Genomic DNA, 14,690 nt, shown 5'->3' on the forward strand with positions numbered 1-14,690 from the left:
GAGAAATGAACTGTCCTCCGTTGTCGGTTACGATCTCATACGGGACGCCGTGGCGGCAGACAATGTTTTTCCACACAAATCCTTCGACTTCGAATCTAGTTATATGTTGGAAAGCTTCAGCCTCTATCCACTTTGTGAAGTAGTCTGTCAAGACCAAGAGGAAGCGTAGCTTCTGCCTTCCCCTTCCTGACGTTATGAGTGGTCATACGATGTCCATGGACCACCTCATGAACGGGTACGGAGCGGATATTGAGGATAGTTTTTCCGCAGGCTGATGTATAATCGGTGCATGCCTTTGGCATTTATCACATGAATAGGAGTAAACCTCGCAGTCAGCGATAATGGTGGGCCAGAAATAGCCCTGTCTTTTGATTCAGATAACTAGAGCTCTGCCACCGGAGTGGTTTCCACAGGAGCCATCGTGCATTTCCTTCATGAGTCTCATAGCAACGAGGCCGTGGACGCATTTTAGGTAAGGTCCGGAAATGCTTCGTTTGTGGAGAACGGATTCGATTATACAATATCTCGCGCTTAATGCTTTGAGCTTTCGAGCCTCCCATTTATTGGGTGGAGTCTTTCCCTCCAGGATGTATTGCGTGATTGGTATTCTCCAATCCTCTCTCCCTACAACTTTGTTATGAAGAGACGAGGGTGGTTCCTGTTCGTGACCTGGTGTCGTGGTGCCCCCGGAGGTATTCGTAGGATTAGGCTCCAGGGAGTCTACATTCTGAGGAATACCTCCATTTTCTCCGTTATTCTCCGGGGTCTGGATGGTGCCCCCAGATGAATTTTTGAGAGTTGAGCGACTTCTGGTTTTGACTCTGCAGACGAGTGGATCCGAGGTCCGGATGGTGCCCCCGGAGGTATTCGTGAGATTAGGCTCCAAAAAGTCTAAATTTCGGGGAATACCTTCGTTGTTTTCCGTGTTTTGGATTGTGTTTCCGGAGGTATGCTTTTTAAGGCTACGAATTTTGGCTTTTGGGAAACAGAATGTTGTGAGAACTTGGGTAGCTACCGTTTCAAGGCAGGTACCTTCAGTTTGCTCTTTTAGCTTGCTGTCTATCTCAGCTTTAGTAGCTATGTCGATGCTCGGTTTTTCGATTCCTTCTACGGGTATGATTCGTTTTACGAGGGGGTCTGATGTGGAGGCTAAAGCAGCCAACGCATCTGCTGAGGAGTTTTCTCCTAGTGGGATCCTTGTTAGCTCGAACTTGTCTAACTGCCTAGTGAGGTTCTGGACGACTTCGAGATATGCCCCCATTCTTTCGTCCCTCGTTTCGTATTCTCCGTGGAACTGGCTAGCTACTAGCTGTGAATCACTATAAGCGTTTAGCTCTCGGATTCCGAGGCTTAGGGCGAGTTTTAGCCCTGCGGTTAGTGCTTCATATTCAGCCTCGTTGTTTGAGGCGCTTAATCCAAGCCTGTAGGACTGCTCGATGGTTTCTCCAGCTGAAGAGGTCAGCCTTAGTCTGACACCGGAGCCTTGTTTTGATGAGGCTCCGTCAACATACAGGCTCCACTTTGGAGACTCTATTTCTGAGTCTAATTGCTCGGATGCTAGCTCAATGATAAAATCGGCAAGGACCTGAGCCTTTGCTGCTGCTCGAGGTCTGTATTCGATGTCGTATTCACTGAGCTCTATGGCCATTTAGCCAATCGCCCTGACTGGCTGGGGCTATGCAATATCATTCGTAATGGTTGCGAAGTCATTACGATGATCGAGTGTGATTGGAAGTAAGGTCGTAATTTCCTGGCGGCTGTTACGACTGCTAGTGCTAAATTTTCCATAGTAGGGTATCTAGTTTCGGCGTCTATCAGACTCTTGCTGGTATAATAGACAGGTCTTTGCTCGTTTTGCTCTTCTCGTACCAGCACACCACTAACTGCAGCAGTTGACACTGCGAGGTACATATACAGTGGTTCTCCCTTTACTGGTTTGGCCAAGATGGGAGGTTCGGAGAGGTAAGCTTTCAATTGCTTGAAGGCTTCCTCGCACTTCTCGTCCTATAAGAACTTCTTATTATTATTTAGAAGTTTGTAGAATGGGAGGCACTTATCGGTGTACCTGGATATGAATCGATTTGATGCTGCAATTCGTCCAGTTAATCTCTATACCTCTCTGGTTGTCTTAGGTGACGGCATTTCCAGAAAGGTAGCTATATGTTTCGGGTTGGCTTCGATGCCTCTTTCGGTTACGAGGTAGCCGAGAAACTCGCCTGAAGGTACCCCGAAGGTGCACTTGGCAGGGTTGAGCTTCATATCGTATTTGTGGAGGATATCGAAGCGTTCCCTTAGGTGGGAAATGTGATTTTCTCCAACTGAGGATTTGACTAGCATATCGTCAATATAGACCTCCATGGTTTTCCCGAGCTGGCCAGCAAACATTTTATTCACTAGCCTTTGATAGGTAGCTCCTGCGTTCTTTAAACCGAATGGCATGACCTTATAGCAATAGGTCCCTCGTTCAGCTATGAATGCGGTTTTCTCTTGATCGTCGGGATCCATCATGATTTGATTGTACCCTGAAAAGGCATCCATGAAGGAGATGAGCTGGTGGCCAGCAGTGGCCTCGACCAAACAATCGATGTGAGGTAACGGGAAGCTGTCTTTGGGAAAAGCTTTATTTAGGTCAGTGAAATCTACGCAGATTCTCCATTTCATGTTCTTCTTTTTACTACTACTGGATTAGCTAGCCAGTCCGGGTAATGTACCTCTCGAATGGACCCAGCTTTCGTAATTCTGTCGACCTCGTCGTTAACAGCTTGTGCCTTTTCTAGGCCTAGCTTGCAACGCTTTTGTTTGATCGGTTTGAAAGTGGGGTCTACATTAAGCTTGTGAGTAGTGACGTCGGCGTTTATACCCTTCATGTCACTAGTGGTCCATGCAAAGGTTCCGACGTTGTTATTTAGAAAGTCAATTAGCTCCTTCTTAGTCTCGAGAAGTAGCTCAGATCCGATACTCACTTGTTTTTCAGGATTTGAGTCGTCGATACTAACTTGCTCGGTGAGGATTTTAGGGGGACCTCGAATATGCTGTTGCATCTCACGACCCTCCTGGATCTGTAATTGCTATTGGGGTGATTCTTTAAAAATTTCGAATCCTCCCAGGTAACAGATCCCGGAGATCTTTTGGTTACCGTGCACGGTAGCTATCCCTTCAGGTGTCGGGAACTTCACACATTGGTGGTAAGTTGAAGCTACTGCTTTCATCTTATGGATCCAAGGTCTTCCTAGGATCGCATGGAACGGGGAGGGTCTGTCGATGACTACGAAGTTTGTCATTTTCATGATTCCGCCAGCTATAATTGGGAGTTTGATAGTTCCCAATGAGGTAGCTGTTTCTCCGGAAAAGCCTATGAGACTAGCCTTCTGGTCGACGATTTCGTACTCGTCTATTTCCATCCCCTTCAGGGCGCTGTAGAAAATGAGGTCGACGGGGCTCCCGGTGTCTACCATCAGCTTGGGTACTTCGTACCCTGCGATGTTCAGGGTGACGATCAGGGCATCATCTTGAGGTCTGTCAAGGTTTGACGTCTCACTTTCCCAAAAGGAAATCTTAGTGTTAGACTCGGGGTTAGAAGGCTTAGTTTGAGTGTTAGACACAGCCTTCCGTACATGAGTTTTAATAGAATTAACAGAGTCTCGACACATATCGGATCCTCCGAGGATGTAGTCTACCCTCGAATCGGGGCTCGACTGAGGTAACGGTTTGCTCAGGAGGACCTTGATTTGTAGGCTTTTTCCTTGGGGGAGCTTCCCAAGGATCATGTCGACCCTTTTCTTAGGAGCTGGGGGTGATGAATCGGTCTCTTTTTCAGGAGACCTTTCTCGTTTCTGTGAGGTGTCTCTGGGACCTCTTTTCTGGTAGGGTTGTGGTTTTTTGAGGTCCACGCCCTTTATTTCTCCGGCTGTGAATTTAGCTGCCAGTTGTAGTTGGAGGTCCCAACATTCCTCAGTTGAGTGCCCTTTCCGATCGTGATAAGAGCAGTGTTTGTTCTCATCATATCCTTTTGACCAGGGGGTTTTGTTTGCTGCGGCGACAGGTTTTTCTTCCTTATCTTCCTCGATTGCATAGGAATGTTCTCCCTGGGTCTGATTGTTTCGAGAGTTCCCCTTTTTATGAGGTCCTTTTTCTTCTATGGCTTCACCGTTTGGGTGATTCTGGGGTTTCTTGTGGAGTTTATCCAGTGCAGCTGTTTCCTTTTCCAAGGTGACGTATCTAGACGCTTTATGAAGAGCATCGTCGATAGTTGGGGGAGGATTGAGCGTTAGCTCCGACCAAAGTTCCGATTTATACCAGAGACCTCTTCTGAGAGCCTCGATGGCGACCCGATCGTTGTAGTTTGAGAGCTTAGTTCTCACTGCTCTGAATTTTTCGATGTAGGCTCGTAGTGAGTCTCCCACTCCCTGTCTGATTTTTCAGAGGTCAGCCTCGGATGCTTGATTCAGGATATGAGTCGAGTATTGCTTCATGAAAACGTTGCTTAACTGGTCGAAGCTATCTATCGAATTTGGTTCAAGACCAGAGAACCATTCGAGGGCTGTTCCGACTAGATTTTCGGCGAATGTCCTGTAGTAATCTGCTTCGCATTCTTCTTTCGTAAAGTGAGCTTTCACGATAGCTAACCGGAAGGCTCTCAGGTAAGCCTTTGGGTCTGAGGTCCTGTCATATTCAGAGATCCTAATTTTTCGGGTGTCTCTTATGTAAGAGTTGGCAATTCTGTCAGTGAATGGAGTTCCACAGGTCTCTTCGATCAAGCTCTCGATTTCGGGAGCTGAGCTCGTTGCCTTGTGGACTTGAGCTCCCAATTTTTGTAGAGCTGCGTGAGTTCGTTCCATATATCTGCGAATAGCATCAGGTCCCTCTAGAGGAAGGACAGTCGGGTCATCATTAGGTACCTGTCGAACAGGCCCCTGATGGAATTGTGTTCGATCATTTTCCCGAGTGCCAGGTGGGCTGATTTGCTCACTGGCCCTTGGGTTATTTTGACGAGTTAGGTTAGTGGGGCGAGTTGTAGGATCAGCATCCGTCCTTTGATGTTCATCCGGATTCGTGTTTAGGTTTCTGGCCCGAAACACCGAAGCTGACATTCTGTCCCCGGACGGATTGGATACTCCTTCTCCTGACCTAAGAATAGGTGGTGGAGGAGGTAAGCGAGTGCTCTGACCAGTAATCTGCTCTGGTACAGAGCTGGTTGATGCTAGGTTGCTTCCCATAGCACTTGTGAGAGGCGGGGTAAACACAGGAGTTGTCCTAGTGTGAGGCGTTTGGAAAGCAGGTGCCTGTTCTCCCGAACCAGTGTTATCAAGGGAAAAATCTAGACGTCCTCGAGGGAACGAGGGGTCAGTTATTCGATCTCAGAAGGTAACTCCCGAGCCCCGACGTTGCGGTGGTTGGGTTGTTGCGGTTAGAGATCTAGTGATCTCTTCGAATCGTTGCTGGCGAGCGGCTAGTTGTTGCATGGTACGCTCGCTTTCCTGAGCTTTGTCTACCAACTGCATCATCATGCGACGGATCTCAGAGAGCTGAGCCTCCGTCTGGTTCGGAGTAGGTTGATGGTGAGGGGTAACAAGGGCTGGGAGCCCTGGATCGATCCCACTGGAGGTTCTCGTGTTGGCTGCTCCAGCACTGTTCATCGAGATACTGTTCATCGAGATACTGTTCTTCCAGTACTGTTCATCAAGATACTGTTCACCGAGATATTGTTCATCGAGATACTGTTCTTCCAGTACTGTTCATCCGAGTACTGTTCATCGAGATACTGTTCATCGGGATACTGTTCATCGTGACACTATTCAGTGGTTAGATGGATTTGTTTTCTGATCGACTGTAATCATCCTTAAGTTGGAGTAAGGGATTCGATTGTTTCTTCCCCACAGACGGCGCCAATTGTGAGGGATTAAACTCACTACCTGGTTTTTAGATCAGGTTAAGGTCAAAAGGAAAGATAACGTGGGCTGAATCCCGTAAGAACTTATTGAATGAATGATGATTTTATTGATGATTTTGGTAAAGAATGGTTACAAAGAATGTATATCAGAATGATTACAAAGATGGTAATTTATTTAGAGATTGGGTGTATGATCGTAGGAATGAATAAGGGTTGAATGAATCCTCTCTTCTTGATTGACTTCTCCTTTAAATAGCCTCAGGCTCCATTTGTTCGCCACCAACTGGTTCCAAAGATCCCCTCCGTGATTTGAGGGATTTGTAACAGCTCCCTTTTGCCCGGGTCCTGCGCCTACTTGTGCGTCCACGAGCTGCCTTCTTTCCGTGACCTCTCTAGTAAGCACCTTTAGCTCACAGCCTCCGGCTCTAGCTTAGCTGCCTTTAAGGATTGAAATTGTGATGGGCCTATCGCGGCCCGTTATCATTTCTTGTTGTTTACTACTAGCTAGAGGGTCATATTTGGGCCCAACAACAATGGTGTCGATCGACACCAACTGGTCCACATCGATCGACACCAACGATGTCATTTCCGGATACGACTGCAGATTGCAACACGGTTATGATATTGACACATGCTGAATTCACGGCTTCTCATCCATACCCACTTACCCACACCTACTAAGATATCGACCGACGAGACGAGCCACTCATCGATCGACACAAAGATGAGAAACGTATCGATCGACCCTTTTCTGCACCTATCGGTCGACACGCACCTCTCACATACCAGGTGCAACTACCATCAATAGACAGCAACCGCATCAATGCACTCATACCCACACCGAAACCACAAGCTAACCCTACAGAGACCACTGGTAACCCTTCAGACACTACACCTACATCAGAGGGAACTGAAGGAAGAAGTTTAAGGAGTAGGAAGGAGAAGATTCCTAAGAACCTTAAGAGGGAAGCTAATGAAAAGGAGATTGATGGTTTCAGTAAGAGAGTTATCAGAATCCCACCAGAGAAACCCTTTGAGAAGGTTTACTTCACAAGCAGATTGTGGATGTTCTTCAGAGAAACAAGGGAGACTGAAAATGACATTAGAAGTAGGTTTGACAATGTCAGAGAAGATATGAGGAAAAGGATTACTTTGAAGAAGAAGAGTGATCCTGGGAAGTTTGCAATACCATGTGTAATACAAGGGATTGAATTTCCTCATGCACTATGTGACACTGGTTCATCAGTAAGCATCTTACCAAAGGTCATGGCAGACCATCTGGGCCTGCAAGTAGAGCCTTCACCAGAGATCTTTACATTTGTGGATTACACGCGGAAAAATTCTGGAGGCTTGATCAGAGACCTGGAAGTACATATTGGTAATGCTATCGTTCCTGTGGATTTTCATGTCCTAGACATCAAGCTAAATTGGAACTCTTCCCTCTTACTTGGAAGAGCATTTATGGCTACGGTAGGAGCCATATGTGACATGAACACCAACAGGATGTGCTTGACTATGATAGATCCAGAGATCCACTACGACCATGTCAAGCTTGGCAAACCACCAGCCAAATCAGTGGTAAAAGAAGATGATACTGGTATCATTACAGTTTGTCATTGTGAAGTCGAGTACGAGACAGAGTACTCGGGATCGATCGACAGCACCTTAACTTCATCGATCGACACCAGCAAGTCAGAGGAGATCGACAACAAACATAGATCATCGATTGACAGAGACCCACCAGATGATGAACTCGATCTTCCAGATCATTGCTACCCGAATTTCGCCATCCCACCCAGCCGAAAGGAAGATGATTACTCAGTAAGGAGTTGGGCAGATTGCGGATTTCATGAGAGTTTTGCAGTAGATATAGCCACCTCTTCCCATAGTGGAGACTACAGTGAAGAACATGATGCAGACAATTGGGAAGAGCGAGCTTGGAAAATTACTTGGAGAATGACAGATTTGCAAATCGATTCCCACAATCGATCGACATCAAGCGCCCACCATCGATCGATTATCTACTTCATCCAGCAAAACGACATCTTCCATCGATCGACATAGCCAGTATCACATCGATCGATATTAACCCGGACGACTTAAAGGAAAAAATCGGAATTTCACCGATTAGGGCAACACTTGGGTATAAATGGTTGACAACTCCAGCCACGAAAATTCAAACCTCTACACCTTCTACCCAGCAGCTTCCAGCATTCAGAAACTTATCAATGGAGGACTGCAACACCATGAACAATCGATCCAACCATGCAGCTAGACGTGCACCATCGATCGCCACCACCACATCACCATCGATCGACGCCTTCAACAGAGCTCAATCTCGATTTCATGGCCCTTATGATATCAGGAACGTTTCACTAACACCTGTTGAATTTGGAAATTTTCAGTGACACAGATGGTTATGCAAGAGCAATGGATGGAAGAGTTCTGCACATAACCAGAGAAGACATAGCAGACATCCTCCAAGTAGCTAATGGACCTGAAAACCTGTTCACACAGCAACGTGGCCATCCAGACATCCTAGCTCACGTCCAGGACAACCACCACGTCACAACAAGGGAGGATACAGTTCCTAATACCTTCGGTCAACCCAGGAGTTCACCATCGATCGACATCGTTTCATCACCATCGATCGACGGCGGATACCCCGGATCGATCGACATACCAAGAGTCAGATCGCCCGACAGACGATTGGAGTTTGGACGACGTGCCTTCAATACTGATGGATCCAGGAGATTCAAATGGGAAGCAAAGGATGAATATGGTGTCTACAGAGATGAGTTTGGCTATGCCAGAGGAGTTGATGGTGAAATCATTCATGTTACCAAGGAGCAAATAAGGAGAATTCTGGAGAGAGCATCGCTTTTTCACAGGGGTTGCTTACGCCTTCCAGTACACACACACCCTTACCATGCATACAGACCACCACCAGTACCCTACAGTAGAGAGGAGATAAATGATATGGTGACTGATGCATGGAGAGCTCAGGCACACCTTGAGGCAAACATGCACACATTGGTGGAAGACACTTTCCAGCCTTTGGATATCAGTTACAAGGATTTCCAGAATGATATGGCTGAGATAAGGGTGGAGCTTGGAAACATATTAACCATGCTTGAGAAGGAAGCTACGCCACCAATATCGATCGACAGAGTACCTGTACCATTGATCGACATCGGCAAGACTACATCCAAGGACCGACCAGAATGTTCATCACCTAAGAGAGATGAATGGGAGATTGCTTATATCAATACACAGATTGAAGAAGTCTACAACCCTCTCAACAACAATGTCGAATGGTTAAGCAAGAGGATCGATCTTCTACAGAAAGAGCTAGCATCAATTCGCCAGAAAGATCAAGCTAAGAATGCTACTTTTCCATCGATCGACACACAATCTTCACCGTCGATGGACACAAGGTTCGCAGCATTGGAAGATAGGATGAAAGCATACGAGACGAAGCATGATAATTTCAGTTCACCTTTCCTGCGACACCAGGACACACTGTCACAGCAGCTGAACGAGCTACAAAAAGACATGAGCATAGTTCAAGATCATCTTGGTCTTCGTGACAGAAACGCAACATCGATCGACAGGCCTAGACCAATATCGATCGACATCGAGCCACCACCAGCGAAGAGAGCATGCACTACATGATATACCATGAATTTCACCCGTTTTTAGCCATGGTATATAAGAGTTTTCAATCATATTTACTTCGTTTTCAAAGTATTTTATAGTATTTTCAGGCACATGTACTTAATTGAAGAAAGCAATACTTTTAAGGCATTTTTGGAGCATTCTCACGAATGAAGAATCGACCGATAGGAATCATGCGAGGTCGGGCGATTAGAGTCACTTACAATCGATCGACAGTGATGGAAGAGTGTCGATCGATATTTACCCATTCGACGGATTACGATTTAGAAGATTTTCAAGTATCACAAGTGTGCTATTTTTACACAATTAGTCCCTGGCCGCCTGTTAGGCTTTATATACTAGGGTTTTGTATCATTTTAGAGGCAGACTTGCCTAGAGACCTATTGGAGAAGAGAAGCAATTTGGCTACCTTAGGAGAGAGTTAGAGTTGGAGAGATAGATCTGAGACTGCAAAACAGAGAAGATCTTGAACTCCCTTTTTATCTTACTCATTACTCTTTGTGTTCCTTATTTCATATTAAGTTTCATTCAAACCATCATGATCTTGTCTCTCATGAATATGTCTGAGTAAACCTAATTGTTAGATTTAGGTTTCTCATAAAGGTGAATCATGTGATGAGATTGTGATATTTATTAGGGTTGTTAAATTAGTTCTTTCACTTAGTTATTCTTAATACTAGATTTATGATTGATCACCCTTAAATCTAGATCTTAGGATTGAAGAGATAACCAACTGTATACTCTCAATACCCTGAAATAAACTATAGTGATCTAACTGACTAGACTCATGCGAAAGGTGGTCTAGATCATTAGAGAACGCGTTCAACCTAATCGATAATGCTTGCTAGAATTACCATCGATCGATACAACCATCGTTGTAGAGATCGATTGTATGAAAGGTGTATCGATCGATTAAGACGAAAGTCGTATCGATCGACTCTTTTCCGAGATCAACAAACGACAGTTGAGATCCGAGATCTAGTAAAGGAGACCCTACTGGTCGTACCAACTGATTGAGTTCAAGGACTAAAGCCCTATTGTCACTTTCAAACTGCATAAATTTATACCGGGGAAATACCTAAATCTAGCTATCCTCCTCATTTAGAAACAACCTTCACTTCAGTTACTGAACAATTCCCTTGTTCACATTAATATTTACTGCTTTTAAGCATATAAAACCTCAAGTCTATTTTTTAATTATATTTAATTAAGCCTTGAAGTAATCCTAGAGTCCTTGTGGATTCGATCCCTAAGTACTGCATCTGAACCTCTTATTTGAGAGAGTAATTCACTTTTTAGGGTAATTTGAGTGATATCAAATTTGGCGGCGTTGCCGGGGACTCTTTCTTATTACTTTTAGTTTTAATTTAGGATTTAGCATAGACTTTGTTACTTTTGCTAACTTTTCTATTCTTTTGTTTTACAACAAAAAGGATGGAGAATAAAGATATCGGCCAAGCATCGATCGACACGGAACACTGTCAATCGAGCGACGCAGATACTGAAGAATCGATCGTTTCATCCGGAACGTTATCGATCGATACCACCCAGCCGGAAGCAGGTAAGTACCCTCTTACCGATGCTAATAATGAGAAAGTAGTCCAAACTGAACCAGTAGGTCAATCAGGCAACACTTCTAGCCAAACTAATGAAAAACAGGGGACTGAAATCCCTGTTAAGTCAAACTCTACCTTGAACATAGGTAAAGAGATTAAATTGCCCTTGCAAGACTACTTAAACCCCGATAGGACCTATTCCAATAGGTCCGCTATCAGAATACCTGACGACGTCACCTCGAAAACCAAGTTTAATGCTGACTATTATAATATGATGCGTCGAAACCCTTTTAAAGGATCTTCTCTAAAACATCCACAAGACCACATCGAGGGTCTAGAGGAATTGATTCCAGACGAGTATATTCGTTGCAGACTTTTCCCATTTTCATTAGAAGGGGGAGCCTTGAGATGGTTAAACTGTTTACCAAGAGGATCCCTGACTAGCTGGAAAGAGATTAGAAATGCTTTCCTTAAGCAATTTTTCGACGATACTCGTTATTGAGAAGTAAGGAGGCGAATCTCTACTTTCCGTCAAGATCCTCAGGAATCATTCAAAAATGCATGGGGAAGATTCAAGAGTTACGAACTCGAATGCCCCCACCATGGTTATCCAGAACCACAATTTCTTAAGATCTTTTATAAAGGTGTTGTTTTGAGTTATAAGACAATGCTTGATACAGCAAGCGAAGGGAATTTCGTTACTAGAAATCCTATGGAAGCAAGACGTCTAATCGAAAATATGGCAAGAGGAAGATCCTATGAAGAAATGGATGAAGAAAAAGAGAAAGAAAAAACTATAGTCTCAATAGAAAATACTGAGTTAGCTGAAATAAAAAATTCCATAAATTCGCTTCATTCTCTTCTGACAGATCAAAATCCACCAAATCTGTGCCAGTACTTCCATAAAACTCCTCCTATATCAGATGATGAGCTCGACTTTATAGAAGGATTAGATGATACTGATCCTCATTCTGTGTTTAACGTCGACAGCTTTACACGAGACTATGAAATCTGTATACAGTCTCGTACTGGAAGAGAAAAATTCAATCTAAAGCAGGCTCTTACAGGAAACCGTAAAATGAAATCCGAATTCAACGGGAAAGTAAATAGTGTTTACGGAGAGGTAAATCAGAAGATGGATTCTCTAATTGAACACCTACGGGGAATGGAAGACAAAATTGCTAACCTTGCAACTACTCTAAAAAGAGAGACAGGTCGTCTTCCTGAAAAGACCTATGCTAATCCTGGAGCAAAACGCCAGGCATATGTCGTGATGTTACGAAGCGGAAAACGCCTTGAAAGGAATCCCAGAGAAGATGCCAGCAATAAAAAATTCATCGATAACGCGGGAAAAAGCAATTCCAACCCCATAGAACTTCTTGATAAGGACTCCGACTCAGGAACATCAGAACAAAGGAAAATTTCTTCAAATAAAAAGAATCAGGGGAAGACTATAGATTTAGACAAAGAGAATCCCGGTGCCGAAGTCGAAATCGACCATCTAGACGAACCAAATGTCGATCGATCCTCTGGGAAGGAAAACGATCGACCGTCTAGCAGCACTGGCAATAGCAATACACAATCTACTGGAACTGAAAGAATCTATAGAGCTCCTCCCCCATTTCCTCCAAACAAACCACCAACTAAGAAAGCATTGGAACATGCAATCTGCAAAAAGGCTTTCGATAAAATCACTTTCGAGACGTCCCTCAGTGACGCTCTTAAGATAGCCCCTTCGGTGAAAAAGTACGTAAAAGATATGATATCCTCAAGTGGAGAACAAAGCGTCATGCTGGTGTCAGACGAAGTAAGTGCGATAATACAAGGAGGGACTTCAATTAAAAGGTCTGACCCTGGTAGTTTTGTCCTAGATTGTAAGATACAAAACGCACGTTTTCCTCTATCTCTTTGTGATCTTGGCTCTAGTGTAAACCTCATGCCACACTCTGTGGCAGTTTCACTAGGTTATGATGTATTTGTCCCAACGCCTATCACATTAGTTCTAGCTGATCGTTCTATTAGGGTACCTGAGGGAATCCTGGTAGATGTGCCAGTCAAAATTGATGATTGCTTCATACCAGCAGATTTTGTCGTACTCAAGTATAAACAAGTGCCGAAAGACCCCCTTATATTAGGTCGGCCCTTTTTAGCTACAGCAGGAGCAATAATAGATTGTAGAGGAGGAAAGATTGATTTAAATGTCGGAGATATATCAATGAACTTCGACATGGAAAAACTATTAAAACGTCCTCTGATAGACGATCATGCCTTTTACACAGAAGAAGATTCTGAGCTGGAAAAAGAATACCTTACGAATATATGTGCTACCAATTCATCAGAAGACACATTCACTCCTGATGAACAAGAAATTCTGAACGTTGATAGCAGAACAGAAGATTATGCGAACCTTATGGACGCAAGTAGCGGAGATGCAAATGATGAAAATGATGATTCTGAAATCATTGCGGATCATTTCCTTAGGGAAACTATTGATCGTTCATTCTCTTCATCAACCAAATGGACTAAAGAAAAAGCGCCCAAGGTGGAACTGAAACCACTTCCAGCTGGCCTGAAATATGCATTCCTTTGCGATAAATCATACCCTGTCATTGTTAACGCTAATCTCACGAATGGAGAGCTTGCACCTCTTTTAAACAAGCTGCGTAAGTATCGGAGAGCGATCAGGTATTCTCTAGATGATATTCCCGGAATAGCTCCTGATCTTTGCATGCACCGCATCCACCTCGAAGAAGATGCAAAAACATCTATAGAACAGCAAAGAAGACTCAACACAAACCTAAAAGAGGTAGTGAAAAAGAAAATAATTAAACTTCTGGATGCAGGAGTTATATATCCTATCTAAGATAGTAAATGGGTAAGCCCTGTGCATGTTGTACCAAAGAAAGGTGGGATCACAGTGGTTAAAAACGATAAAGATGAATTTATCCCCACACGCACTGTCACTGGACATCGAATGTGCATTGATTACAGGAAACTGAATGCTGCTACTAGAAAAGACCATTTTCCTTTACCTTTCATCGATCAAATGCTCGAAAGACTGGCTAACCATAAATATTACTGTTTTCTTGACGGATATTCGGGATTTTTCCAAATACCGATACATCCTGAAGATCAAGAAAAGACAACTTTTACTTGTCCTTACGGAACATTTGCATATCGCAGAATGCCATTTGGACAATGTATCGCACCAGCCACTTTCCAACGCTGCATGATGTCAATATTCACAGATATGATCGAAGATTTCATGGAAGTTTTTATGGACGATTTTTTGGTTTACGGATCAAGTTTAAGGATTGCTTAGACAACCTGTGCAAGGTATTGGAAAGATGCGAAGAAAAGAATCTTGTCCTAAATTGGGAAAAATGCCATTTCATGGTAAACGATGGTATAGTCCTTGGACATAAAGTTTCCGCAGCAGGAATAGAAGTAGACAGAGCCAAAATTGAAGTAATGACTGGTCTACCGGCACCCACAAACGTTAGAGAGATACGAAGTTTCCTTGGACATGCTGGATTTTACAGACGATTCATACAAGATTTCAGTAA

The 14,690-nt window shown here is 44.0% G+C and overlaps 1 protein-coding gene and 1 non-coding gene across 2 annotated transcripts in view; both read right to left on the reverse strand.

The window, feature by feature from the left end:
- Positions 1-2,343: 2,343 nt before the first annotated feature.
- Positions 2,344-14,690, reverse strand: part of LOC108850566 (uncharacterized) — a gene marked incomplete at its 3' end in the record, with an annotated part of 40,805 nt that continues 28,458 nt past the window's right edge. The window contains 1 exon segment of the mRNA XM_056994805.1: positions 2,344-2,534. Within this exon segment, the coding sequence (XP_056850785.1) occupies positions 2,344-2,534 (191 nt within the window).
- LOC130500492 (small nucleolar RNA R71) lies at positions 11,627-11,733 on the reverse strand. The gene has a single exon (XR_008939114.1). It is a non-coding gene; the product is annotated as a small nucleolar RNA R71 (small nucleolar RNA).

This window comes from Raphanus sativus, chromosome 9 (genome assembly GCF_000801105.2).
Source record: "Raphanus sativus cultivar WK10039 chromosome 9, ASM80110v3, whole genome shotgun sequence".
Taxonomy (NCBI): domain Eukaryota; kingdom Viridiplantae; phylum Streptophyta; class Magnoliopsida; order Brassicales; family Brassicaceae; genus Raphanus; species Raphanus sativus.